The sequence below is a fragment of the Alexandromys fortis genome, unplaced genomic scaffold, assembly GCF_014885135.2.
Source record: "Alexandromys fortis isolate MF-2015 unplaced genomic scaffold, M_Fortis_MF-2015_v1.1 scaffold_218, whole genome shotgun sequence".
In the NCBI taxonomy this organism is placed as follows: Eukaryota; Metazoa; Chordata; class Mammalia; order Rodentia; family Cricetidae; genus Alexandromys; species Alexandromys fortis.
In genome coordinates, this window is record NW_026068112.1 from 654,440 (window position 1) to 680,470 (window position 26,031).

Below are 26,031 nucleotides of genomic sequence, written 5' to 3' on the forward strand. Positions count from 1 at the left end.
ACTCACATGAACACAGCACAGGGATTCTTGTGTGTCCCTGTTAATATTGCCTTGCTTTCAGTAGGCAGAAAATGGAACCAGCCAAGAGAGATGAAATGTGTACACTGCCCTTCTAATTTAATCCAGCCTCATGAAGAACCTAAAAAACCCAACATTTGCAGGGAAACGGGTGTAACTGAGATTATCGTGTTAAGCGAGACACAGAAATAGAAATAACCATATTTTCTCTCAAAGGCATAATAAATTGTGTCTGTCTGTGTAGATGTTAAAATAAAGATCCATGAGAGGTGAAGAAAAGATCGTGGTTGGGGGTGAAATAGATGTGGCATGACAGCAGATGGAGTTCCTGTCCACAGAGAGGAAGGTGGAGGGAGGAGAGGTGACTAATGAAGTTTAATGACACATGGTGTATGAACGTGCCATGATGAGGACCATTTACTGAAATTAACTTTAGGATTTGTTCAGGCAGTAAATTGTTTTCTGTGCATGCATGAAGACCTGAGCTTAATCCATAGTACCCACATTAAATCCATGCCTGGAGTTGTGTTTGGAATCCTTGTGCCAGAGAAGCAGTAACAAAAGAATCCTGTTGGCTGGCTGACTTGGCCTGATGGGTTAGCCCCAGCTCCCAGTGAGACCTTGCCTCAAAGACAGGTGGAGGCTCCTGAGACGCTGATACTGAAGTTGACCTCTGGCTCCTACATGTAGGTGCCACGTGTGCACAAAGAGAGTTAATTTTTAAATTCCTTAGTAAATATGATTTTAAATTGATATTTTGAAGAAGCACTAACTGAAATATCAGGAATATTTTCTTTTTCTAAATATTTATTTATTATATATACAATATTCTCTCTGTTTGTATGCCTGCAGGCCAGAAGAGGGCACCAGACCTCATTACAGATGGTTGTGAGCCACCATGTGGTTGCTGGGAATTGAACTCAGGACCTTTGGAAGAGCAGGCACTCTTAAACGCTGAGCCATCTCTCCAGCCCCCAGGAATATTTTCTTTAGATATTTCTTTACCAAAAGATACTTTTGGCAGATTTAGCAAGAACTAAAATTTTCATTTATGTCTAGGAAGTGAATAAACTTGACAAAATATGGTTGGTTCACAGAATCTTCCTTTTTAGTTTTTTGTCTTTTAGACTGTTTTTTTGCCTGGACATGGCGGTATACATTTGTAATTTTGGCAGGGAAAAATACCATGCGTCCATCCCAGCTATGTAAGGAGATCCTGGGGTTTGTTTTGTTTCATTTTCAGAGCACTTTGATTTCATTAACTTTAGCCTGCAATAAAGATTTTTTTTTTCATGGTTCTGAGGTTTGTCAGTTAGTGAACAGAATTGAATCTCATCGTTGTCAGTTTGTACAAACCAATAATCCTTGGGTTTTCCTAGCGGTAAAGCAGGAATTGTGCATTTTTATATGTTAATATCAGCACTTCTCTTGGTCTGGCTTTGTCCGTCTTTGTGGTGCCTGCTTTCTGTTTGTCATTGCTGTCTTTCACAGCCTTGGTCTTGAAAGCAATCTCTGTGATGCATGCCTGTGATCCTACCTTTATTAAGAGAAAGGAAGACTGAAAGTTTGAGGACAGCCTGGCGTACATAGTGACATTCTGTCTTAAAAAAAACAAAACTAGAAGAAAATGAAAAGAAGGGGGGCTGGAACAGTGGCCCAATAGTTAAGAGCATGACCTGTTCTTGTAGAGGGCTCAAATTCTGTTCTCAGCATTCATATCTGGTAGATTACAACCACCTGTGACTAGCTCCAGAATATGTAATGCCTTCTTCCTGAACACATATTACATACATTTATACAAATATATACACATACACATAAATAAAAATAATTTAGAAAAAAGAAAAGAGCTGGCTGTAGTGGCATGTGCCTTTAATCTCAGTACTCAGAAAGCAGAGGCAGGCAGAGTTCAAGGCCAGCCAGAGCTAGGTAGTTGACATCCTGCTCAAAATATAAATAATTAAATAAATTCAAATTTTAAAGGGGGAAAAAAACTGGATGTGATAGTGTACACTTAAAATCCCAACTTCAAAGGATTAGAGTTTAATGCCAGTCTAGATTACATGAGACCCCCTCCCCCAAACTCCCATCCCCCATAAAAGACAAGCCTGGGGTGAGGAAAGTACTCGGTGGTTAAGAACATTGACTGCTCTTCCAGAGGACCCAAGTTCAATTCCCAGCACCCACACTCACAACTGTCTGATTCTAGTTCCAGGGCTTCTGACACCCATGGCAAAGCACCAATGCACATAAAATAAAAAAATTAATTAAAGACAGGGCTGGAGAGATGAAACTCATCGCCCACATAGCTTTCAGCAGTCTGTAACTCCAGTTCCGGAGATCCAGTACCTTTTTCTGGCCTCCTTGGCCATGCATGTGGCATATAGACATACATGAGGCTAGGGGGGCCAAACACCCATACACATGCAAAATAATTTTAAAAGTGACACTAATCTACCAAGAGATAGACTTCTTCATATATTCTCTATTAAAGCAGATTTCTGAATTTAGTATATGTTCTTTTCTTCTTGAAAACAGCAGTGCTTGCTAAAATATTGGAGTAAATTAAGAAGGATAGAAAGGTGGGAAATCCATTTGTGTTTAGAGAGATTCCACAGCTCAGACACAGATACTGGCTTGGAATGTTGTGTTAAGAATTTGCTTCCGTTCCTCTCCTGCTTTGCTTTGTTTAAACTATGAATGATTCTGACATTGAAAATCCCCTTTCCTGTGACCTTTTATTATTGGACTTGTATCTGGATTGTTCTGGGAATGTCTGAATGCTTTGCTGTCTTATGTTGATAAATAGGCCTGATGTTTTCTGTGACATTTAGACACTGCCTGCTTAGTCTGGATTCCTTTTAACTTCATGTTTTAAAATCTATCTGGTTCCCACCAGAGTGAATGATCATATCTAATAAGCCCGCCTTGTTTTCATCACAGTGTGGGTAGTGTTCTTTAACTCCTCTACTCTGTGTTTCTGCAGGCCTGTCATCTTTACTTCAGAGTGTTACTGGGAACCCAGTGCCGGCCAGTGATGCTGCATCCCAGAGCTCTACAACGTCCCCTGCTAGCACCACAGGTTCTACCATAAAGGGGCGAAACCTGCTCTCCAATACGCAGTCCTTTATTTCCAAAAGCTTCAACTATTCTCCTAACTCGTCAACTGCTGAAGTCTCTTCAACTTCAAGCAAGGCACCGGTTGGGCAGAGCCCAGTGCTCCCCAGCACTCCTTTTAAATTACCGTCCAGTACTTTAGGATTTACAGGTACCCACAATACTAGCCCTGCTGCCCCACCTGCTGAAGTTGCCATGTGCCAATCCTCAGAGGTCTCCAAGCCAAAGCTGGAATCAGAGTCTACTTCCCCAAGCCTGGAAATGAAGATCCACAACTTCTTAAAAGGTAATCCTGGTTTCAGTGGCTTAAATTTAAACATCCCAATCCTGAGCAGTTTGGGATCCAGTGCCCCATCAGAGAGCCATTCCTCAGACTTCCAGCGTGGTCCCACTAGCACTTCAACAGACAACATTGATGGAACCCCTGTTCGGGATGAACGAAGTGGGACGCCCACCCAGGATGAGATGATGGACAAGCCCACATCCAGCAGTGTAGATACTATGTCCCTGCTATCTAAGATCATCAGCCCTGGTTCCTCAACACCCAGCAGTACAAGATCACCACCCCCTGGAAGAGATGAAAGCTACCCTCAAGAGCTCCCCAATTCTGTGTCTACGTATCGGCCCTTTGGCCTGGCCAGTGATTCTCCCTACAAGCAGCCTTCGGAGGGAGTAGAGAGACCATCTTCCCTGATGGAGTCGTCACAGGAAAAGTTCTTCCCTGATACTTCTTTCCAGGAAGATGAGGATTACCGAGATTTTGAGTATTCAGGGCCTCCCCCCTCTGCCGTGATGAACTTAGAGAAGAAACCAGCCAAATCCATCCTGAAGTCAAGCAAGCTTTCTGACACCACTGAGTATCAGCCAATCCTGTCCAGTTATAACCACAGGGCCCAAGAGTTTGGGGTAAAGTCTGCCTTCCCTCCATCTGTAAGGGCCCTCCTTGACTCTAGTGAGAACTGTGATCAGCTCTCATCTTCCCCTGGGCTGTTTGGTGCCTTCAGCATAAGAGGGAATGAACCTGGGTCTGATCGGTCACCGTCACCGAGTAAGAATGATTCATTTTTCACCCCTGACTCCAACCACAGTAACTTGTCTCAGCCTACTACTGGGCATCTCACTTTGCCACAGAAGCAGTACCCAGACTCTCCTCACTCAGTCCCACATCGTTCCCTTTTCTCTTCGCAGAATACCCTTGCTGCTCCAACGGGACACCCTCCCACATCAGGTGTGGAAAAAGTCCTGGCCTCCACGATTTCCACCACATCAACGATTGAGTTTAAGAATATGCTTAAAAACGCCTCGCGCAAACCCTCAGATGATAAGCATTTTGGCCAGACCCCCAACAAGGGTACTTCAAGTGATGGTGTCAGTCTGTCAAACCTCACCCAGCCCAGCTTGCCTACTCCTGACCAGCAACAGGAAGAACACTATCGCATAGAAACCCGCGTCTCTTCCTCCTGTTTAGACTTGCCTGATAGCACAGAAGAAAAGGGAGCCCCCATAGAAACTCTGGGTTATCATAATGCAGCCAATAGGAGGATGTCAGGGGAGCCAATACAGACTGTAGAGTCCATACGAGTTCCTGGGAAGGGAAATAGAGGACATGGGCGAGAGGTTTCAAGAGTAGGTTGGTTTGATCTGAGCACACCAGGCAGCTCTTTTGACAATGGTCCCTCAGGTGCCTCTGAGTTGGCATCCCTTGGGGGTGGGAGCAGCGGAGGCCTCACTGGCTTTAAGACAACGCCATACAAGGAACGGGCACCCCAGTTTCAGGAGAGTGTCGCCAGCTTTCATTCCAGCAGTTTCAACTCAACATTTGAGCATCATCTCCCCCCATCCCCTTTGGAACATGGGACACCCTTCCAAAGAGAGCCAGTGGGGCCGTCATCTGCCCCACCTGCCCCTCCTAAGGATCATGGTGGTATCTTCTCTCGAGAGGCACCCACTCATCTGCCCTCTGTGGATCTTTCGAACCCCTTTACAAAGGAGGCATCTCTGGCCCATGCTGCTCCACCACCTCCTCCTGGAGAGCACAGCGGAGTTCCTTTCCCTCCCCCGCCCCCTCCTCCACCCCCTGGGGAACTTAGCAGCAGTGGAGGGAGTGGTGTCCCCTTTGCTACTCCACCCCCTCCTCCGCCTCCTGTTGACCACTCTGGGGTTGTACCTTTCCCAACACCACCACTGCCAGAGCATGGAGTGACTGGGCCTGTGGCAGTTTTTCCCAAGGACCATAGTTCCCTCCTTCAAGGGACCTTGGCTGAGCATTTTGGGGTGCTCACAGGACCCAGGGACCTCAATGGCCCTGGTCTTAGCCGTGCACGAGAGAGCCTGAGCCTGCCTTCCCGCCCTCTGGAGCATCTGGGCCCAGCCCTTGGAGGAGGTGGGGGAGGCAACACCAGCAGCAGTGGCCTTCCCTTGGGTCCCGCACACAGAGACGCCATCGGCCGGAGTGGTATGATTTTACGGAGTCCCCGGCCAGACTTTCGGCCTAGGGAAGCTTTTCTCGGCAGAGACCCATTCCACAGTTTAAAGAGACCCCGGCCACCTTTTGTTAGAGGCCCTCCGTTCTTTGCACCAAAACGCCCATTCTTCCCTCCCAGGTACTAATGGAAATCAGGGAAGGCATTTTGAACAGTCTAGAGAGCATTGGAAGTAGTAGTTTGGTTTCTTGTTTTTGTTTCCTCTCTTGAATTTTTTGTTTGTTTGTTTGTTTGTTTTTAATGAAGGGCCTCCCTTCCAAATTCAAAAAGCATACATGGTGGCCGTGCACTTAGGACCTTTCCCAAATTACTTGCATTTTCCCCCTTTCTTAAAAAAAAAAAAAGTAAACATAACTAAGTCCACTTCATTTGACTGTGGGTTTGGGGAGTAGGGAGGAGAACAATATTTTATCCCATTTCTATTGGAAATATAACTTACATTTGAAATAAAACTTCGGTCAGTACAGGTAATAACGTGCAATGTTGGGGTGTCATTTGGGGGTTGAACTTGCTAATAGTGGTGGGAGGATCTCTGTCTCCTTCCCCCTCCAGCTAAGCAACTTCTGGGACCGGATTTTCTCCCTTTGTATGCTTTGCCCTGCTGAAGGCCAAGAGGTATTTGCAGAAGGACAAAATGTGGGCAATTTTAGGCCTGCCAGGTGTATTTGCTTTATTTTAAAGGCATGTTGAGACGGAGTTCTTTATCTTTTGTTTTTTTTTTTTTTTTTTAAGCATTCTCCTCTGCACTATTACCAGGCAGTGAATCTAGGCAGTACAAACTTCAGTCTAGGTAGAAGAAAGTTTTCTCTTACTGGGTGTGGTGGCACACACCCATAGTCCCAGTGCAGGGAGGCAGGGACGGGAGAGAATGGCAAGTTTGAGGCCAGCTTGAGCTATATAGTGGAACTTTGTCTCAAAAAGAAAGAAAAGGTCTCATCCTTAAGTGAGAAGCCTAATAAAATTTCAGTATGAAGATGAGGAATGGTCATAGTATGTAAACTAGGGAAGGGATCATTAATGGTGCTGTGTGACCAACTGTCCTTTGTAGACAAGGAAGCGTTTGGATGGGTCTGCATATCTGTTCTAAGCTCTTACCCCCTGTTTTCCCTGACTTTTTCTCCCTGAGTTACTAATTCTGACTAAATTCTTAAACAAGTGTAGGTAAAATATTATCCTTGCTTTCTTAAATGTTTACATAGACGTTCGTTTTACAGTGCCACCTCACTGGTGGTTTTCTGCAAACATTAACTATCGGAGGAAGTACTTTGCCTTTAGAGTAATTTCCCCGTCTCAGTCCTCTCTTTACCCTGCTCTTGTTCCTTCAGAGAAGAGACAGGTGGGTATTGCTGGCCTTTGCTACAGGGGAAGTGGGGGCCTGTTGAATCCAAGTTGGCCCTCAGCAGATAGTAACTAGATGTTTTCGGTGCCCACCTCCCATGTCAACTTGCAGATGTTTTGCCTGTGTCATTGCCACTAAGGGAAGAGTTTTCTTCCTTACATTAAAAGGCTTGTTTGTGTTTCTGCATCTTATACTTAGGGGAAAGACAATCACTGTGTTTGGAATGCTTTTATCTTTATCTGGGAAGCAAATACCGCTTACTACAATTTCTGTTGGTGTGTTGCACCAGGGTAAACGCTAATAATCTCCAGGTAGGTGTGTCAAACAGTGATGAGCTTTTGAAGGGATTCTGACAAGTTAGGATAGAACTATCAGGAATCAAGGGAGTGCTTTGAATTTCTCAGTGGGGTAGGAAAGATGGAGAAAAGTGCAACACGTGATCAAAGACAATCCTTTGCCTCAGAACAAACCACTTTCAGAAGAAAACTGTCCACCATAGTCTGGGATCTGTGTTCCGTGTAAGGGTGCAAGACACCGTCCTCACTTCCCTTTGTGATCCAGCTCTCTTTCCTTTCTCAACTTCTGTAGTTCAGTCCACAAAAATGCATGATACCATGACCTTGTGAGGGGATTGGGTATGTAGCATAGCAGAGCAAAGCAAATATAGTTATATTCAGTCCTAAGACATTTGTTTAGTAAAAAAGCATCAAACAGGGGTGGGAGAGCAGGAGAATTGTGACTTTCGGGATTGGGTCCCCTCCTCCATTCCAAACCCCCCCCTCTCAGAAGGCCCTCCAAGGGTCAGCTCCCCTCCCCTTCCCCTCCCCCCCCCCCCCCCCTGGCCCCCCCCCCCCCCCCCCCCCCCGAAATTAAGTGATGTTCTTCAGTCTAGAATAAAAGAATGTGAATTCTTTCTTCCACTGTTTACTTGAAAAGGCTCTCTGACCATTTGATTTTCTAAGAAAACATGGGAGTACCGGGATAGTGTTTTCTGGAGTGTAGCAGCAATTGTCCTCAAACGCATACTGGCCAATACATGAGACAAGTACTTTGTACAGTTCAAGGGTGGACTCCCAGGGGGTTGGGCTTTTGTGGGACATTTTTTGTTTTTGCCACAAAATCTTGAGTGTTTTTCAGGGTGGAAGTGAGGATTGTATGAAGCTGTTGGATATTTTAAGAAAATCTGTCTGCAACAGTAAATGAAGACAGCTGTATATATGTGATATAGTGAAACAAAAGACATTTCTGGTATTCATAAAGATAAAACAAGGGATTTTATTCTTTCTGTGTCTGTGATTTAAACTTCGTACCATGCTCTGACTTTTGTATTTTCCCCTGAGTTTAAACAAAATAAACAAGATATTTTTTAAAGAATGTACAACATAGTGTGTCTCAGCGAGGGCTTGAGTCATGAAGCAGAATTAAGTAGTTGTCCCTAAGGTCCTTGGTGCTCATTGTAAAACCACAGACAAAGAATTCTATGAATACTCTATACCACGCAAAATTCCTAGATGCTAGATCAGAACTAGGATCCTTAAAGGTTTCCTGAGAGTTCACTCTCCACATCAGCTTAGATGTTAGCTCCTCACTGCACCTCTCTGCCCTCCCAAGGATGGAGGTCATCAGAACTCCGTTGGTTCCCTGGAGGGTGCAGTGGGCAGTGTAGGACAGATCCTTTCTGATATCAGAACCAATATGCTATGTATGGTACAGCAAGGCTATCTAGACAATGTGAATTGGCTCAGCTTTCTTCTCGCAGAATATCCACTCGGTCATAACATTACCATTGACGCAGTTAGGCTTCAGCTGTTAGGTTTTGAATCGGCTGTAAATTACTGCTCCCTCCCCCACCTCCATATTTTTAATTGGTGGGGTAACCTGTTAAGATTTAGGGGGAAAAATAGATATGTTGGATTGATACTCTCACGTGTTCAGTGTGGAAAACAAATACATGCTTTTAGAGGCAAGAACAATGAAATCCTTTTGGAATGTGTATTACTATCATTTAATAAAATAACAGTTCTAAAGGTTTGACATTTTTCTGAGATTTGGGCTTTGACCAAGGGCCCCTGGCTGCTCTGGTGAATGCAAACAGAAACGACTTCTCAAGAGCCAAAAGTGCAACTTTTGTATCACAGACCTGTGGTTAAAGATGCTAAATTTCCTCCATCGAAGATGCGGCGTGACTTTCCAGGGTCAAAGGAGAAACAGGCTACAGAATGGAGAAAGAAAAGCTGGAGGTAGCCCTGAAGATGCCGTCTGGGGTATATGGGAAAGGACAGAAAGTGGCATGTGTACCCACACACACGGCATGTGTGCACAGACCACCTGTTCGTTCTCTCCATAGCCACTTGCACTTAACCTTTCCCAGCTTTTGGGGGGGGGAAATTGCCTCCAATATTGTTTTCCAGTTTAATAAAATGTGGTTTTCTCTGTTGTGTGGTTAACTTTTCCCCTTTTATATTGAACTTTTCCATCTGTCCTCTTTAGACTTGTGCTGAATCTGTAAGATCTTCATGGCCTCCTCGGTGTTCTATTTGGTCCTCTGCATTGTAATGGGTGGGATGCGGTCAGGGTGCTCAGGGAGTGCTCGATAAGTGAAGTGGGTTATACTGTATAGATTATATGTGTGTTTTCCAAATATTGTACATCTGTGAACCAAGGGGAAAAGGTGATGTTTTGGTTGTCAGGCTTGCGGTGCTAAGCATCAAACCCACGGCTTGTGCATTATAAGCAAGCACGGACCATTGAAGGACATCTCTAACTATAGGGAACATTTTAAAGCAAGCATAGAGTTGAGGGCAATGTGTGGGAAAGAGTCCTTTTGGTCATCTGTATCTGTCCTGGTGACATGGGTGATTGACCTGTCATGTAGAACTCATACGTAGCCTCTCTTACTCCATCCTTTTTCATAACCCAGTGAGGCTTAATAAATGGAATGCTGGCTTAAAGGGATCACACAGGATAGTCACTACATCTGGGCCAGGCTTGGGTCACTGGCAGGGTAGAAGGCTCTGAATAGCAGCCCTGATTTCGTGAAGCTCCCTGTGTCACAAGACCTCAGAAGTGGCAGCAGTCTAGGGAGCACACCCAGTTCCCATGGGCGTACCACTACACTGACTCTGGAGTCTGACTCACCTTTGCTTCCTTGTCTCCACTAAAGCTCAGCTGGTCGCTGAAAGTCTGCACCTGAAGGAGCAACATCTTTTAGACTTCTGCCTTGGCCTCTGGGCATGTTGGTGAAAACTACGTGGCTTCTGCTCCCCTCCTCCAGTTTGTTTTATTCTATTTGGGCCAATCAATTTTTTTTTTCTTATTTTGGTTTTTCGAGACAAGGTTTCTCTATAGTTTTGGAGCCTGTCCTGGAACTAGTTCTTTTACCAGGCTGGCCTGTAACTCAGAGACATCTGCCTGCCTCTGCCTCCTGAGTGCTGGGAATAAAAGCGTATGCCACTACCACCTGGTATATTCGGACCAATCTTACACAACAGGAATGAGTTACCTCCTCTTGTTTGGAGACTTAGTAACATCATCAGAATGGGTTTGGGGATATTAGGGTGTTTCTCATTCTTGCTCATGAGTAACTATAGACAAATCTGATCAGTTGCTGTTCACAATTGCTGAGGAGTAACTCACTGAGGCGGTAAAGACAAGTCTTCTAGAAGATCACCTGTAAACTGTCTCAAGCACCTGTTTCTGTGCAGATGAGGAGAACATGACAAGGGAAAGGAAGAAGAGATACAAAGGTAGAGGTCCCAGTCAACCTGTGAACAGAGGAACGCTTTCCTTAGTTAGAAAGTTGCTTTTGTTTTGTTTTTGTGGGGGTGGAAGGGGACTAATTTGCAGTAGAGCACGTGCTTAACATTTAAAAGGCCCTGGTAAGCCAGGCGATGGTGGCGCACGTCTTTAATCCCAGCACTCGGGAGGCAGAGGCAGGCGGATCTCTGAGTTCGAGACCAGCGTGGTCTACAGAGCTAGTTCCAGGACAGGCTCCAAAGCCACAGAGAAACCCTGTCTCGAAAAACCAAAATTAAAAAAAATAAAAGGCCCTGGTCTAGGAACAAAGGGGATTTAATGAGGTCTCTTTTTTTTTTTTTTTTGGTTTTTTTTTTTTTTTTTTTTTTTTTTTTTTTTTTTTTTTTTTTTGGTTTGCATCTCCACATGCGTGCTCATATGCTTGGAATCAAGCTCAGGACCTCATACATACAGAGCACGAATCAGTAATCCCAGCCTCTCCCCTTTTTTGTTTGTTTCCTAGTCCTTTTGTTCTCACCTAGGCCGGAGCCTCTGGGTGGAGGCATAGGGAGATCTGTGGTGCCACCTGAGAAGCGAAAACATCGTCTGTTCATGTTTGACTCAAAAGGATGTTGCTAACCCAGTCTACCTTGGACTTGTTTGGGTTTATGGCAGACTAAGTGTTCTCCAAATTTTTGTTTCTTATTGTATTCTCTTGTATTTGTAACATGGTCAAGTCCTTTGACGTTTGATCTGTGGAAAAGAAAGGACCTGACGGTTCTGTTTTTCTTGGGCCATCTGTGAAAATGGGAAGAAAGGATATTGACAACATCCAGTTGTGCTCCCCCGCCCGCTTTCATATGGTAGAGCCCTTTGCGTCTACATGAGCAGTTAGTCCTTGCCAAGGACAATAGAGGTTAGTAAAGTATAAAATTGGTCCCATGTTAGACCTTCCACATTACTAGCGAATCCTCTGTCTAAACTTGACTTCCCAGCATTTGCTTAAAGAGCTGTAAGAGTGGTTTGTGAGGCTCAGGCCGTGTCCCGGAGCTAAAATGGATTTGAGGGCTATACACTGATCCCAGTGGATGAAAAAGCCGCTCATTGGAGATAGCTTCTAGTGGCTTAAACCTAGAAAGACAAACTCTTTTACCAAAACTTAAGCCACGTGAGGATCCCTTCGTTTTTTTTTTTTTTTTCTTTTTAATACTTTAATTGAAGCCTGGTCTAAGAGTAGAAGAGAAATTCCTAAAATTTGATTAAGGATCTAAAACATCCTTCATTGCAGACTTTCCTTACACTTTTGTGACTCTCGTTTATTCATTTTCTGCAACCATAGAGGCAAGTCGGGAAGCATCACCTTTTTTGACTTTCTTGAAACTCTTCACTCTAAAAGACTTTTTGGCCACAAACATCTGAGTCATGATGTTTGAAAGAAAAGGAAGCAAGTCCATGTTAGCAAGCACGATCCATTATGAGTAATCTGGCTTTACTTAGGGTGTCATTGTGGATGTGTGAGCAAGCCCGGTCTTGGGTTTGGACAGACTAGGATTTGGCCATGGGATCATTTCCCATGGTTTAAAGGAAGCATAAGAACACTAGACTGAGTTCTAGGCATGAGATGAAATGATGAGATAGTGATGCACCCCAGGACTCAGGCATGAGTGGGGTGGGCAAAAAAAGTTTCAGAGATATTTTTTCAGGTAGACTAAAGAAGCCAAGACATGTACTGGGAGAATCATTGATTAATGCATTAGTCTTAGCTGTCTGGTTTGCTCCAGTGGGCAAGGGAATAAGACATTCCTTCCTCCACTGCAGCACAAGTTACATATGTGATGATATGGTAGCTGATGGATCAACACCTACCCAGTGCATTGCACATAATAAATGTTGAAGGATGAGTATAAGGAGCTGTCATCCAGGGTGGCATCTCTCTGTGATCCTAGCAAAAGGACACAGTGGAATAATTTTTTTTTAATGTCAAAAGGTAGAGTTTCCAGTCAGTGTGTGACCAGTACATACTTAACTCAGTGATTTTTGAGTGTCTACCATTTTGTTGCCTGTCTCTGATACAGCGTCACAAGAAAACCTTGGTCTGCCATTGCCATCCTTTCTGAATGCTACTTAAAACACTGTGCTCTCACCACAAGAATGCACACTCAAAATCTCTACAGCCGTGTCTCTTTCTTTGTATTTCAGGATGTCTAAGATATCAGAAGATGGAGCCCCAGAGTGGGCTATGACGCAAGTCAGCTGTCATCCCCAGACAGAACTTTGGGCCTCTCTGGAAGCCTAAGTTAAGCAGCTTTTTCTGACAACTCTTCCACAAGACCCCTTGATCCTCTCACCACTGCAGTCTGGGAATGGACTAAGCATCCTTACCCCCAGGTGAGGGGACTAATTGAACCCTGAACCCTAACAGGCGCTAACAAGTTCCCTTCCCTTTATGCTTCTCCACACATCTGACCATGTTTCTGTTTTTACTGTATAAAGCTAACTAAATATAGCTAGCCCTGTATCCTAGATTGAATGGAGAAGAATAAAAGATAAAGGAAGATGAAGGCTGGAGTAGTAATGAAAGGCACAAAGCTTAGGTGAGGAACAGAGAAATGCCTCTAAGGTGATCAGGGGGTCAGCTAGAGGAAGGACATGGAATGCTGGAAGCGTGCAAACCTGAAATTCATCAGCACCTTATTTTTTTTTTAATTTTTTTTTTTTTTTTTTTGAGGCAGGGTTTCTGTGTGGAACTGTCCTGGCTGTCCTGGAACTCACTTTGTAGACCAAGCTGGCCTCGAACTCATTGAGATCCACCTGCCTTTGTCTCCGTAGTGCTGAGATTAAAGGCCTGCACCAACACCGCCCAGGTCATCAGCACTTTTTGACCTTAAACTATCTTCTGTGATTTTTCAAATTCCATTTCTGGGACCAGTAAGATGGCTCATCAGATAAAGGCACCTGCTGCCCAAACCTGGCAACCTAAGTTCTATTCCTAGAACCCACATGATGTGAAAGTACAGAGCTGCCTCCAGGAGGATGGCATCTGGCCTCCACAGCTGTGCTGCCTGTGCCCACAAACATACTTCATACACACACAACAATGACAAATTAAAATTCACATCTAGCTGTGTCTTAAAGTCCCTCCACCACGAATGACTAGGAAGGGCCCAAGGAATGGCCTCCACCGATTGTTCCAGTCTTAGAGTTGTTATATACAATGGTAATAGCAGCATTTTGCTGCTGGTGCCTCTTATGGCATACCAAACATTGAGAGTTTAACTATTTACATCAGGTGTACCTCAACAACTGGAACAGATACTCCCCCGCCCCTGACAGGGTTGCTGTCCTGGAACTCGCTTTGTAGACCAAGCTGTTCTCAAAGGAGTGTGCCACCACCACCCAGCTGGGCTGGATATTTTTCCTCTAGCTTTATAGATGAGAAAATCGAGATTACAGAAACAGTTCACCAAAAACTACTTAGTACCAGTTCCAGGATTTACACTAGATGTTTAATTCTAGTGTCTGTACTCTTGTTTCCTTCTTGCTTTACGGATGTTTAAAAATTTATGATTAAAGGAAAATGACTAATTTCCACTCCTGTTTTTCTCTCACTCTTGCTCTCAGGAGGTCGGCCCTTGTCCTAAAAGTTGGGCACCTTCCTGTCACTTTGGGCATCAGGTATGTGCACAGCTTCCACCTTCCGGTCAACCGGAACCTTTCCCGGACGACTGCTGCAGTGTGGGACGTGCCTCGGCGGATATCCTGGGGGTGGTACCTGACCGAGTGGCGGCTGCTTTATCCAATAGGAGGGGATATTGTTGGCTCCGACGCCAATGAGGACTCTGGTGAGAAAGAAGCGGTGATCTGAGCATGGAGGCACCGACTTGAGGCAGCATGGCTCTCTGTCTGAGGTGGCGCCGGCTCGGGCTCCCGCTGCCGGGGTTCCGCGGCTGCGAGCTGCACACAGTGCATGAGGTACGCAAAGCTCCTAACCGTTCAGCTCAGCAGAGTCCAAAGTGCAGGCTGTCCAGCCTCCCCATACCCTGCTGCCCCACTCTGAAATGTGCGGTCCCCTTGAATCCCCAACCTGACTCCTACTGTGAACTTAAACATCGACAACCCCCACCGCCCCCTTTGCGGAGTAGTGGAAATACGGCCAGAAATAACCTCCTAATTTGTGCCTTTCTCCTCAGGCCTCTGTGCTGACTCCTCCCCATTGGCTGGCAGAGCGGTTTGCCCTCTTTGAGGAGCTGTGGGCCGCTCAGGTGAAAAGGTTAGCGAGTGTGACCCAGAAGAAAGCCCGGGCTATTAAGATATCACTTCCTGAAGGCCGGAAGGTAGATGCTGTTGCGTGGAACACAACCCCTTACCAACTAGCCCAGCAGATCAGGTATCAAGCCATCCTCTACTTACAAGAATTATTTTTTCTGTCCATTATTTTCTCAGCACCTGGTCAGGGAAAGAAAACAGTTTTGTTTTGTTTTTTCTTTTTCTTTGTTTCCTATCAAAAAGGGTAGTCTTTGGTCAGGGAGAGCAGGTAAAGTCATCCAAGTGATTGTCACACAAGCATAAGGGCCTGGAGCATATGCCCCCCCCATAAATGAAATAGTATTTTAAGTTTAAAAATAAAAAGTGTGGATGTGGTGACATGTTCTTGTAATCCCAACAGATTCCTTTACTGTCTGGCCAGCCGCCCACCCTGCTGGGGGAGCTCCTTTGCCAATGAGAGACTCTGTTTCTAAAAACATGGTTAATGGCTCCCAGGGAAGAATACACCCCCCCTCCCCCAAGAAGCATCTTTTATCCCAGCATCCACGGGGCAGGTGGGTCTTTAATACAAGGCCAGCCTCCTGGATACCATGAATTCCAGGCAACCTGGGCTGTATAGAGAGCCTGTCTCCAAAATTTTTTCATAAAGAATTTACTTATTGCCAGGCGGTGGTGGCACAAGCCTTTAATCCCAGCACTCGGGAGGCAGAGACAGGCGGATCTCTGTGAGTTCGAGGCCAGCCTGGTCTAGTTCCAGGACAGGCTCCAAAACCACAGAGAAACCCTGTCTCGAAAAATCCAAAAAAAAAAAAAAAAAAAAGATTTTATTTTATTTTGTATTTAGTATGTTCCCTGTCCTCGCGCTCACACATGTTGCCTGTGCATGCCCACACACATGCATGACCCAGTGCACAGTGGAGGATAAAGAACAGCTTTCGGGAGGAAGTTCTTATCTTCATCAGACATGACAACAGCATCCTTACCCCTTACAGACATGCTCGGGCTCCATGTGTGAGCTGTCGACTCTTCTGCCTCCACTTCCTGAGTTCTGACATTAGAGGTGTACACCACCATTTCTAGTTGACAGAAGACTGGGGACCAAACCCAGGTCTGTTTGCACGCAAGCAAGCTTTCTACAGACTGACTTAGGTCTTCTACCCATGCTTTTTTTTTTTCAAGTTCAAGGACAGTTTTATTTGACTTAAAGAAAAAAACCTCCCACCTTGCAGTGGTGGCACAGTTCTTTAATCCCAGCACTTGGGAGGCAGAGGCAGGTGGATCCCTGTGAGTTTGAGGTCAGTCTGGTCTACAGAGCAAGTTCCAGGACAGCCAAGAGTATGCAGAGAAATCCTGTCTCAAAATATGAATAAAGCCAGACAGACAGTGGTGGCACATGACTTTAATTCCAGCACTTGGGAGGCAGAGGTAGGTGGATCTCTGTGAGTTCGAGGCCAGCCTCGTCTACAAGAGCTAGTTCCAGGACAGGCTCCAAAGCTACACACAGAAACCCTGTCTCGAAAAACTAAAAGGAAGAGAGAGAGAGAGAGAAAGAGAACCTACCTGTAGGGCAGTCAAGCTGTAAATCTTAGCGGCTGCCTGAAGAGAAAGAGGAGAGAAGGGGCAAGGCCAGGCTGCTAAATTGTTGTGGAAATTAGTGAAAGCGTGCTTACTGTCTACAGAAGAGTAGTGAGACCCAGCCACACCTCATGGTGACTCAGTGCTGTGTTTACTGTAGTCTTGGCTGGCCTTGAGTTTATGAAAATCTTCCTGCTTAAGCCTCCCAAGTGCTGGATTACAGGTGTGAGCCACTATACCCGAATAGCCTTTCTTGCCAAATTTGGTGGTAGAGGCCCATAATCTTCACATTCAGACAGTGGAGACAAAAGATTCAGAATTCAAGGCCAGCCTGGACCATATAACAAGATCTATCTTTAAAGGGGGGGGGGGGTCCTTGATAATTTATCTTTGTAGTTTCAGAGTCTCTGTCCTTCTGTTATCCATTGAGCAAAGGAATAGTAAGTTTTATTGTTCTGGAAGCTCATTTCCACTTGACAAACACAGAACTCCTGAGGTAGCTGCCTCTTGTCCTTGTGGGCTGTGACCTCACTCTTCCCCATCGTTCCTGCCCTCGCCTGCCTGCCGCAGCTCCACACTGGCCGACACCGCTGTGGCTGCTGAAGTAGATGGAGAGCTCTATGACCTGGAGCGGCCCTTGGAGACAGACTGCCACCTCAGATTCCTGACCTTTGATTCCCCAGAAGGCAAAGCGGTAAGTTTCCTCCACATAACAAGAACAGAACCTAATTAGCTAAACGATCTTTAAACTGGAAATTCTAATTTTTATTTATGTATTTTGGCTTTTTCAGGATAGAGTTTCTCTGTGTAACCTTGACTGTCCTGGAACTCACTCTGTAGAGCAGGCTAACCTTGAACTCACAGAGATCTGCCTGCTTCTGCCTCCGCAGTGCTGGGATTAAAGGCCTGCTCCACCACCACCTAGCGAAATTCTAATTTTTTTTTTGCCTCAGTTTCTCAGTTTGCAACTGAGGAGACATGCCACAGACTATATTCACCATCTGATCAAAGCTGGAAGCCTTGATGAAGGCATTTACTTAGCATTGTTCTGTTGATCAAACAGCTTGTGTGCTAGTGAAAGGGAGAGAATGAGCTGAGAAGCAGAAGGGTAACGTGCCTTTTCAATCTCCGCAATTCTTGCGTACACACAGTGCAAGTCACCCGTGATGTGTGCTCAGTTCTCATGGGGTTCCATGACTGAGCACAAAACCTCGGTGCTTTGTTCATTCCGTGTCAGCTCAGGTAGCACAGAGCTTGCTAATTAGGATCCAGAAAAATGTATTTCTTTTGTCATCCAAATGTGGATAGTGAACAAATCCAAGAATAGTTCCATCACACTAGATTTCTGGACCAGAAGGCAAAGCAGAAGCTGCGGGTGGCGAATGGATGAAGCCCTGGATTGTAGCGACACACACACAAGCAACAGTGACAGCAGACGCCAACCATAGCTTTCTGTCTACGTGTGCCAGCACAGCCAGTCAGGAACCACATTCTTTTTAAGTACTATATCAGGAAGCTCTAAAGCAGGAGGCACTGGCCTCCTGTTTCTGTACCCCTGGCCCAGGAACACTGAAGATGTGTGGGTTGTATCTTCACTTCCACCCAGCAGCAGAAGAGACGACACTGGCTCTCTGCTTTAAAGAAAAGAAAGATTTTCTGTGTGTTTGTACATGTCTATCTATGTGCCCATGGAGTCTAGAAGAGAGTGTCAGATCCCCTGAAGTCAGAGTTACAGGTGACTGTGAGCCACGATCTGGGTGCTGGGACACAAATCTGCTTCACCTGCAGGAATAGCGTCCTTGAGCATTGGAGCGCCTCTCCAGCCCCCTTTAGACAACTGTTTACTGTGCAGAAGTCACTCTCAGAAACCTAGACTCTCCATTTTGCAGCAGGCAATCTTTTTTTTTTTTTTTTTTTTTTTTTTTTCCGAGACAGGGCTTCTCCGTAGCTTTTGGTTCCTGTCCTGGAACTAGCTCTTCTAGACCAGGCTAGTCTCGAACTCACAGAGATCCGCCTGCCTCTGCCTCCTGAGTGCTGGGATTAAAGGCGGGCGCCACCACTGTTGCCCGGCTGCAGCAGGCAATCTTAAAAGACAAGTGCTGCAGCTTCTCAGCCAGCTCCAAGGAAGGTAGCAGAGCCAGGACGTAGCCAGCAGTTGCTGAGCTCGTTTTGGTCCTGTCCCTCCAGGTATTCTGGCACTCTAGTGCCCACATTCTGGGCGCAGCAGCTGAGCAACAACTGGGTGCTGTTCTCTGCCGAGGTCCAAGTACAGAATCTGGCTTTTACCATGATTTCTTCCTGGGAAAAGAGAGGTGAGCCGTCCAAGGAAGGGGATTGATTCTGGGGTGGTTTCCGGGGTCTCAGAGCAAGTGCAGTTTCGAGGAGAAGCTCCAGCAGGTTCATATTCTGACTCTGCTGGAACCCCCCTCTTCCAGTCCGTGGGAGTTTATTACTATGTGGTCTCATTCCTCTGGCTTTCCTTCCTTCAGCACACACTGTCTTTCTGCTCCTTCTCTCTCCCTTTCTCATTTTTAGCCCAGGCTGGTCTTGAACTCATGATCCTCCTGTCTTGCCTATAGAGTGCTTGCCTAGCATGATCACAGACCAGGGTTCAATCCTCAGCACCATACACACACAAAATTGTTCTGGTGCACACCTTCCATCCCAGCACTCAGGAGGCAGAGGCAGGCTGATCTCTGTGAGTTCAAAGCCAACCTGGTCTACAGAGTGAGTTCCAAGATGGCCAGGGCCACAAAGAGAAACCCTGTCTTAAAAAACAATCCAACAAACAAAAACTATACATAATTTCCAATTTGTTTTTTTCTGAGTTTGTCTTTGCCAGTTAATTATAGATTTCTTCGTCAAAGGGCAGAACTTTACTCCTTAGCTAATGTGTCATGACTCAGGGGTTGTCTCTGAAGAAGCAGGTCAACAATACCCTTTTCCAGGACAGTCCGGAGCTCAGAGTTGCCCCTTTTAGAACGGATTTGCCAGGAGATCATAGCTGCAGCACCGCCGTTCCGGAGGCTAGAGGCTTCCCGGGATCAGCTTCGGCAGCTCTTCAAGGTGAGTTGGCAGTGAGGAGAGGAGTTTGGTGAGACTTGAAGGGAAGGATGGCTCCAGGATGCCCTTGTAGCTCCACACGCCTTTCTGCCTACCTCTAGGATAACCACTTCAAGCTTCATCTGATCGAGGAGAAAGTGACAGGCCCAACAGCAACAGTGTATGGGTGAGCCTTGTCAAGAGCAAAGAACTGGACTAAAGGAAGGGTGGTGGCTGGCAATCTGTGTTGCTCTAGAAAAAGAAGTGGGAAGAGGAATTTGCTTTTACTCTCTGTTGGCAAAACAGCTTCTGTATCAACACCCCTTCTGTCAGTTGAAGCTGAACTAAACTGAACAGGAGAACCTGGAAAGCACTAAGAGGCCTCTCTGTCTCAGGTGTGGTATGTCGGTGGATCTTTGCCGGGGCCCCCATCTGCGGCACGCTGGACAGATTGGAGCTCTGAAGCTGCTGGCGGTGAGCTGACCATGTGATTAGATGCCCTGCTTTCTCGGGAGAGTGCTGCAGAGCCGAAAGAAAGCCCTCTGCCCCCTTCTCCGCTTGATGGCTATAAGGGAATCTAGGAGGAAGACGGGTTCCTCCATTCTGGAATCTCAAGGTTTCATGGCAGGGTCCAGAATTCAATTTAGACTCCCTAGTCTGGGTCTGGAATAAGGGAAATGAAGCAAGATCGTGATGGGGTCATATGAGGAAGGCATGTGTCGAGAAGGACCATGTCCAGGAGAACAGGTGCTTCTGTTTGACAGATACCAGGGAGATCACCCAAGGCAAGGGCATTCCATGAAGTGCTGTTCCTACACATCGTGGTACTGCATGGGATGGAAGGTAGCAAGAGACAGGCAGATGTGTAGAAAAAAACTCCTGAAAACTTAGTCATGTACGTGATCTTATTCTGCTACTAGTGAGATGTGTGGTGTTAGCCAAATCTCCTTACCTGCTGCTCCTATCTGTGAAATGAGACTGACTATTCCTGTACCACTGGTACAGCCACACCATAGAAACAAAGTCAGCTAGCTCAGGACAGTGTTCAAGAAAAAGGCTATAGGGGCTGGAGAGATGGCTCAGTGGTTAAGAGAACTGACTGCTCTTCCAGAGGATCCGGGTTCAATTCCCAGCACCCAAATGGCAGCTCACAACTGTCTGAAGATCCAATTGCAGGGGATCTGACACCTTCACACCAATGCGTATAAAATAAAGTTAAATAAACCATAAAAGATATTTTAAAAAAAGAAAAGAAAAAGGCTATAAATTGTTGGTTCTTTCAAACTAGACATGCTAATACATGCCTGTGATCACAGCACTTGGGAAATGGAGGCAGTAAGATTAGGAATTGAGGGTTATCCTTGAGTGTTACATCACATCTAGACGTATCGGGAAGGTACAGAGCACATCTAGGGTCACCTTTGACTACCTGAGGCCCTGTGTTAAAAACAACAGCCAAGGTTCTTATTAACACTGTTGAAGCGCAAGCAGGGGCATTGAATTTCATACGGCGTAGATGGGTGTGGAAGTCTGACTTCTCTAGCAGCTGTCTGGAGTACTGATCAGGAAAAGCAGACAGACGGACATTTAGTTTTTCTCCTAAGCAGTGATTTATTAGGAGGGGGAGCCTACTGTAAGGTGCTGGTGGGACAGTGAGAATGTAGAGGAGAAATGCAGTGTGAGATCGCAGCTGACCAGGGTGCATAGAAGATACGACCCAGGTCACCACAGGATGGAGACGCCCTTCTGTGGGTGCTGGTGGGAGGAAAGCACTTGGAGGTGAACTGGCCTTCAGGTGATCACCTCTGACCCAAGAGCAAGAGCATCAGAGATTTGACAGAAGGTTGGTGTCTCCGGTCCTTTTCATCTTCTTTTTGATATCCTCTGCCTCTCACAGAACTCCTCAGCCGTGTGGAAGTCCTCAGGAGCTCCAGAGACACTGCAGAGAGTGTCGGGAATTTCTTTCCCCAAGGCAGAGTTACTGAGGAGCTGGGAAGCCTGGAGGGAGGAAGCGGAGTTGAGAGACCACAGACGTATCGGGAAGGTACAGAGCACAGAAGAGGGGAGGATGGTGATGGTGCAAGGTGAAGGGATGTGATGGGAGCTTTTTGTTGGTTTTGTCTTGATTTTTGTTTCAGTTTTTATTTCTCTAGACAGTCTCATGTAGCCTTGCTGGCCTCCCGCTGTAGCCAAGAATGAACTAAACTCCTAACCCCCCTGCCTCTACATCCCAAATACTGGGATTACAGGCTCAAACAACCAAACCTGACCAAAGAATGTGATTGTGAATTTGCCCAAAGATTCAGTCAATGCAGGGAGCAGCTCTGTCATTTGCTCCTTTAGTTCCAAAGCCCTCCCCTCTTTGAGTGACAGGTAATATCCTTTCCCTAGGAACAGGAGCTCTTCTTCTTCCATGAACTGAGCCCTGGGAGCTGCTTTTTCCTGCCGCGCGGGACAAGAGTCTATAATGCCCTGGTGGCTTTCATCAGGGTAAGCGGAGCTCATGTGCAGACGAAAGCCATGTGGGGCCTAGAGGAAACCAAGGTCTTTGAGTTTGGCTCAGGCATGCGCCTGTAGTCCTGGACAGAGACTAAGCAGAGGATCATGAGTTTGAGGACAGCCTGGGTCGCATAGCAAGATCCTGTCTCAAAGGAAAAGAGTGTAAACCTGTAACGTTCTGCTGACTTTGAACAAGGTATTAACTGTTGTGTGGTCTGCAGGGAGGCAGCTTAAAGGGTCTGCATGGTGTTTAATCGCTTGTGGCTGTGGCCAGCGTGGTCTGAGTCCCCGAGAGAATCACAAAACTCGTGTTTCCTCTCCTCTCAGTAACACTGACTTTTGGTGTCTGTGTTCACTTTTTCAGGCTGAATACGCACGTCGTGGTTTCTCAGAGGTGAAAACTCCCACGCTGTTTTCTACAAAACTCTGGGAACAGTCAGGGCATTGGGAGCATTATAGGGCGGACATGTTTTCCCTGAAGCCCCCAGGCACTAATGGTCCCGACAGCTCTCAGAGTGGCCACCCTGCCAGGTGTCCCAAAGACACACTTGCTCTCAAGCCCATGAATTGCCCTGCACACTGGTGAGTTGGGAGCCAGGAAGCCTGGCTCCTCCAGGGACTGGGATAACAGGTCACAAAAATGTAAAGTAATATAAAGTATCTTGGAAAGAATTTCGGGGCATCTCATTTGGGTCTTGAATCTACTACAGGTAGATTCAGTATTTACCCAAGTGAATTTTGGGAAACTATTCCATTTCTTGGGCCTTTTTTCATTAGCAATATTGAGACTCTGTACCCATCACAGAATGTGGACACAGTAAATGATGCCTGTTCTTACGTGACTGAGAGTTTAACTTTTTTTCATCTTCTTCTAGACAGGGTCTGACTGTGCAGCCCTGGCTGGCCCCAGACTCACTACATAGACCAGGCTGGCCTCACACTTAGAGACCCGCTTGTCTCTGCCTGGTGGTGTTAAGGCATGCACCACCATGCCCTGCCGAAATGCGGCTGTTGACCAGACGCTCAGGATAGGATTGGCAGGACCCAGTGGGAGAGTGTGCAGGGGGAAGGGCGAGCACTGTAGACAGCAGCAGTCTCAGGCTGGAGAGGCAAAGGCCAGCCTACGCCACACAGCAAGTTCTAGGCCAGCCAGGGCTGCATATTAAGACCTTGTCTCAAAAAAAATGAGTAGGAAAAGGCACAGTTAGCCATGGCTCCTTTTTCCTTTGGCCCTAACTTTTTCCCATCCCAACTTCAGCCTCATGTTCGCCCACCGGCCCAGATCATGGCGGGAACTACCTGTGCGACTGGCTGATTTTGGAGTCTTGCATCGCGCTGAGGCCTCTGGCGGTCTGGGAGGATTGACGCGGCTATGGCGCTTCCAACAGGACGATGCTCACATCTTCTGTGCACCAAATCAGGTGACTCCTTGTTCTTCAAATGTGTTAACTTCCTCTGCCTTTTCCATGCCTGGTTTATACAGTGCTAGAAATGGTGCGTGCTAGCCGGGCGGTATACCAACCGAGCCGCATCCATAGGCTTCAGGTGCCCTTTCTATACTGTAGTATAGCTAGCCCTCTGGTCTCGGCCCACCACCGCTACCTCACCCCTGCCCTGTCTTCCCTAGAACTACCTATCACCTCAGATTTCCAACTGGCATCTAGCTGACATCCTGACTTCCTTTTTCTAGCTGGAAGCAGAGATCCGAGGCTGCCTTGATTTTCTCCGATCTGTTTATGCTGTTCTTGGTTTTTCCTTCCGCCTGGCTTTATCTACCCGGCCGTCTGGCTTCCTAGGGGAACCTCACCTGTGGGACCAGGCTGAGCAGGTGAGTAGGAGAAAGGGAAACCAAACAGATAAACCAATCTGCCATGGGGAGGGGGATGGAGTAGCCCAGGTCTTCAGAGAAAGGCATGAGCTCTGGGTGTTAGTTTTCATGGGCCAGCAGGTTATCTTGCTAATGTCTCCTTCATCCTCCTCTCATCTTGCTCCCTCTAAAGGTCCTACAACAAGCCTTGGAGGAATTTGGAGAACCCTGGGACCTTAACCCTGGAGATGGTGCTTTCTATGGGCCTAAGGCAAGCTGGACCACACTTAGGAGTTGTATTTATTCTGTCCTCTTTAATTAAGTTGTATCTATAAAGAACTGCTTTAAAACTTGTGTAGGCCATAAAAAACCAGTGCATATCTGCCCTGTGGAGCTTAGTGCTCCCTGAAGGCCGAGCTGGGTGAACCGGCCACGTCAGCACAGTGGAGCCGTGCTGTGTAGCGTCATGGGAGCACAGCGGGTGCAGCAGGACTCAGTCTAGGGAAGCCTTCTGCAGGAACTGGGTCTCGGGAGGGAATGGCGTAGGCATCTAGAGGTAGGAGGATGGGGTAAGAACTCACAGAGCAAGTTAGAAGAGAAGAAAGTATAGGGCAGAAAGGCTGTTAGGAGCCTACTATGGGCACTGGGCTATAACTGTAGGTACTTGAGAGATTCAAAAATGATCACATGAGCCCTGGGATTTGAGGCCAGCCAGGGTAGCAAACAAAGACCTCACCCCAAAACCAGGACGATAGGAATAAGGCTCAGTGGTAGAATAACTTGACAAGTTGCACAGGCTCTGGATTTGATCCCCAACCGTGCAAGAAAAGGAGGCAAGGCCCTGAGGTCGCCTTGTTGGATGTGAGGCTGCTTGTTTCCTTGGGTTTCTCACGCTGTGAGCACAGATTGGTCTGGAACTATTATTTATTTTTAGTTTTTCAAGACAGGTTTTCTCTGTGTAGCTCTAGTTGTCCTGGAACTCACTCTGTAGACCAGGCTGCCCTGAGCTTAGAGATCCATCCTGCCTCTGCCTTCCAGTGCTAGGATTACTGGTGTGCTCTACTACACCCAGCTTGGCTGCTGGGTTTGTTTTGTTTTGTTTGTTTTTACAGTTTTTTGTTTGTATTGTTTTATTTATTTATTTACTTATTTATTTATTATATATACAATATTATGTCTGCATGTATGCCTGCAGGCCAGAAGAGGGCACCAGACCCCATTACAGATAGTTGTGAGCCATCATGTGGTTGCTGGGAATTGAACTCAGGACCTTTGGAAGAGCAGGCAATGCTCTTAACCGCTGAGCCATCTCTCCAGCCTGTATTGTTCTTTCTAAAAATTTGTTTATTTCTGGGTATTGGAGAGATTGCTCAGCAGTTCAGAGCCCTCGCTGCTTTTGCAGAGGACCCGCGTTCTCTATGTTCTCCTATTTGCTGACTCCCAGCCATACGTCCTAACTCCAGTCCAGGGGTTGGTGCCATGCATGTGCGGCACTTTTACACATGCAGGCAAAACATGCATTCACATAAATAAAAAAAAATGTTCTAAAAAAGTTTTTTTTGAAGGTTTATCTTAAGTTGGGCAATGGTGGTGCACACCTTTAATCCCAGCACTCAGGAGGCAGAAGCAGGTGGATCTCTATGAGTTCAAGACTAGCCTGGTCTACAGATTGAGTTCCAGAATAGCAAAAAAACCCTCTCTTAAAAAAAAGATTTATCTATACCAGGCATAGTGGCCCACACCTTGAATCCCAGCAGCAGAGGCAGCCAGCCAAGCAAGAGTTCAAGGCCAGCCTGGTTTACACTGTGAGTTTCAGGCTAGCGAGGGCTACACAGTGACACCTCGTCTTTGGAACCTGTGTATAGAAGGCAAGAACCAGCTCCCAAAAGTTGTCCTCTGCCTTCTACATCCTTACCCCATACACATACAGACAAAGTAAATAAATGTAAAAACTTTATTAAAAAACAACAATAATGTTGGTACACACCTATAACCCCAGCACTCAGGAGACTAAGGTATGAGGATCTAGAGTTCAAAGCCAGCCTGAGTCATATAACAAAACCTCGTCTCAAAATACTAGGGAAAAAAGAATGGCTCTTAGTCAAAGTTGGTGGCCTGATGGTGGCTGCTTGCCATAATCGAAGCACTTT

At 46.3% G+C, this 26,031-nt stretch overlaps 2 protein-coding genes and 1 long non-coding RNA gene across 10 annotated transcripts in view; 2 read left to right on the forward strand and 1 right to left on the reverse strand.

Annotated features, from left to right (window-relative positions):
• The window catches only part of Rprd2 (regulation of nuclear pre-mRNA domain containing 2), a 73,357-nt gene extending 58,990 nt beyond the window's left edge, over window positions 1-14,367 (forward strand). For 2 of the 8 annotated variants that reach the window (XR_007589090.1, XR_007589089.1), the window contains 3 exons: window positions 3,005-5,738; window positions 12,892-13,080; window positions 14,314-14,367. Coding sequence is in view for 6 of the 8 variants with exons in the window: in XM_050124722.1 (XP_049980679.1) it covers window positions 3,005-5,745 (2,741 nt within the window). In the remaining 2 variants the exon portion in view is untranslated. Of the gene's footprint in view, window positions 1-3,004; window positions 6,005-12,891; window positions 13,081-14,313 lie in introns of those variants that run through there. The other 6 variants (XM_050124725.1, XM_050124724.1, XM_050124727.1 and 3 more) reach the window with 3 other exon arrangements.
• Window positions 14,368-14,510: 143 nt separating this feature from the next.
• Window positions 14,511-25,855, forward strand: Tars2 (threonyl-tRNA synthetase 2, mitochondrial). The gene is made up of 13 exons (XM_050124728.1): window positions 14,511-14,664; window positions 14,883-15,079; window positions 17,104-17,227; window positions 18,721-18,845; window positions 19,482-19,599; window positions 19,698-19,762; window positions 19,971-20,049; window positions 21,473-21,619; window positions 21,967-22,065; window positions 22,439-22,656; window positions 23,333-23,495; window positions 23,765-23,902; window positions 24,075-25,855. Exons 1-13 carry the CDS (start codon window positions 14,584-14,586, stop codon window positions 24,201-24,203), a joined length of 1,683 nt encoding a protein of 560 aa, XP_049980685.1. The 5' UTR covers window positions 14,511-14,583; the 3' UTR covers window positions 24,204-25,855.
• The window catches only part of LOC126490047 (uncharacterized), a 40,634-nt gene continuing 38,899 nt past the window's right edge, over window positions 24,297-26,031 (reverse strand). The window contains exon 4 of the long non-coding RNA XR_007589093.1: window positions 24,297-24,431. This is a non-coding gene — a long non-coding RNA (uncharacterized lncRNA). The remainder of the gene's footprint in view (window positions 24,432-26,031) is intronic.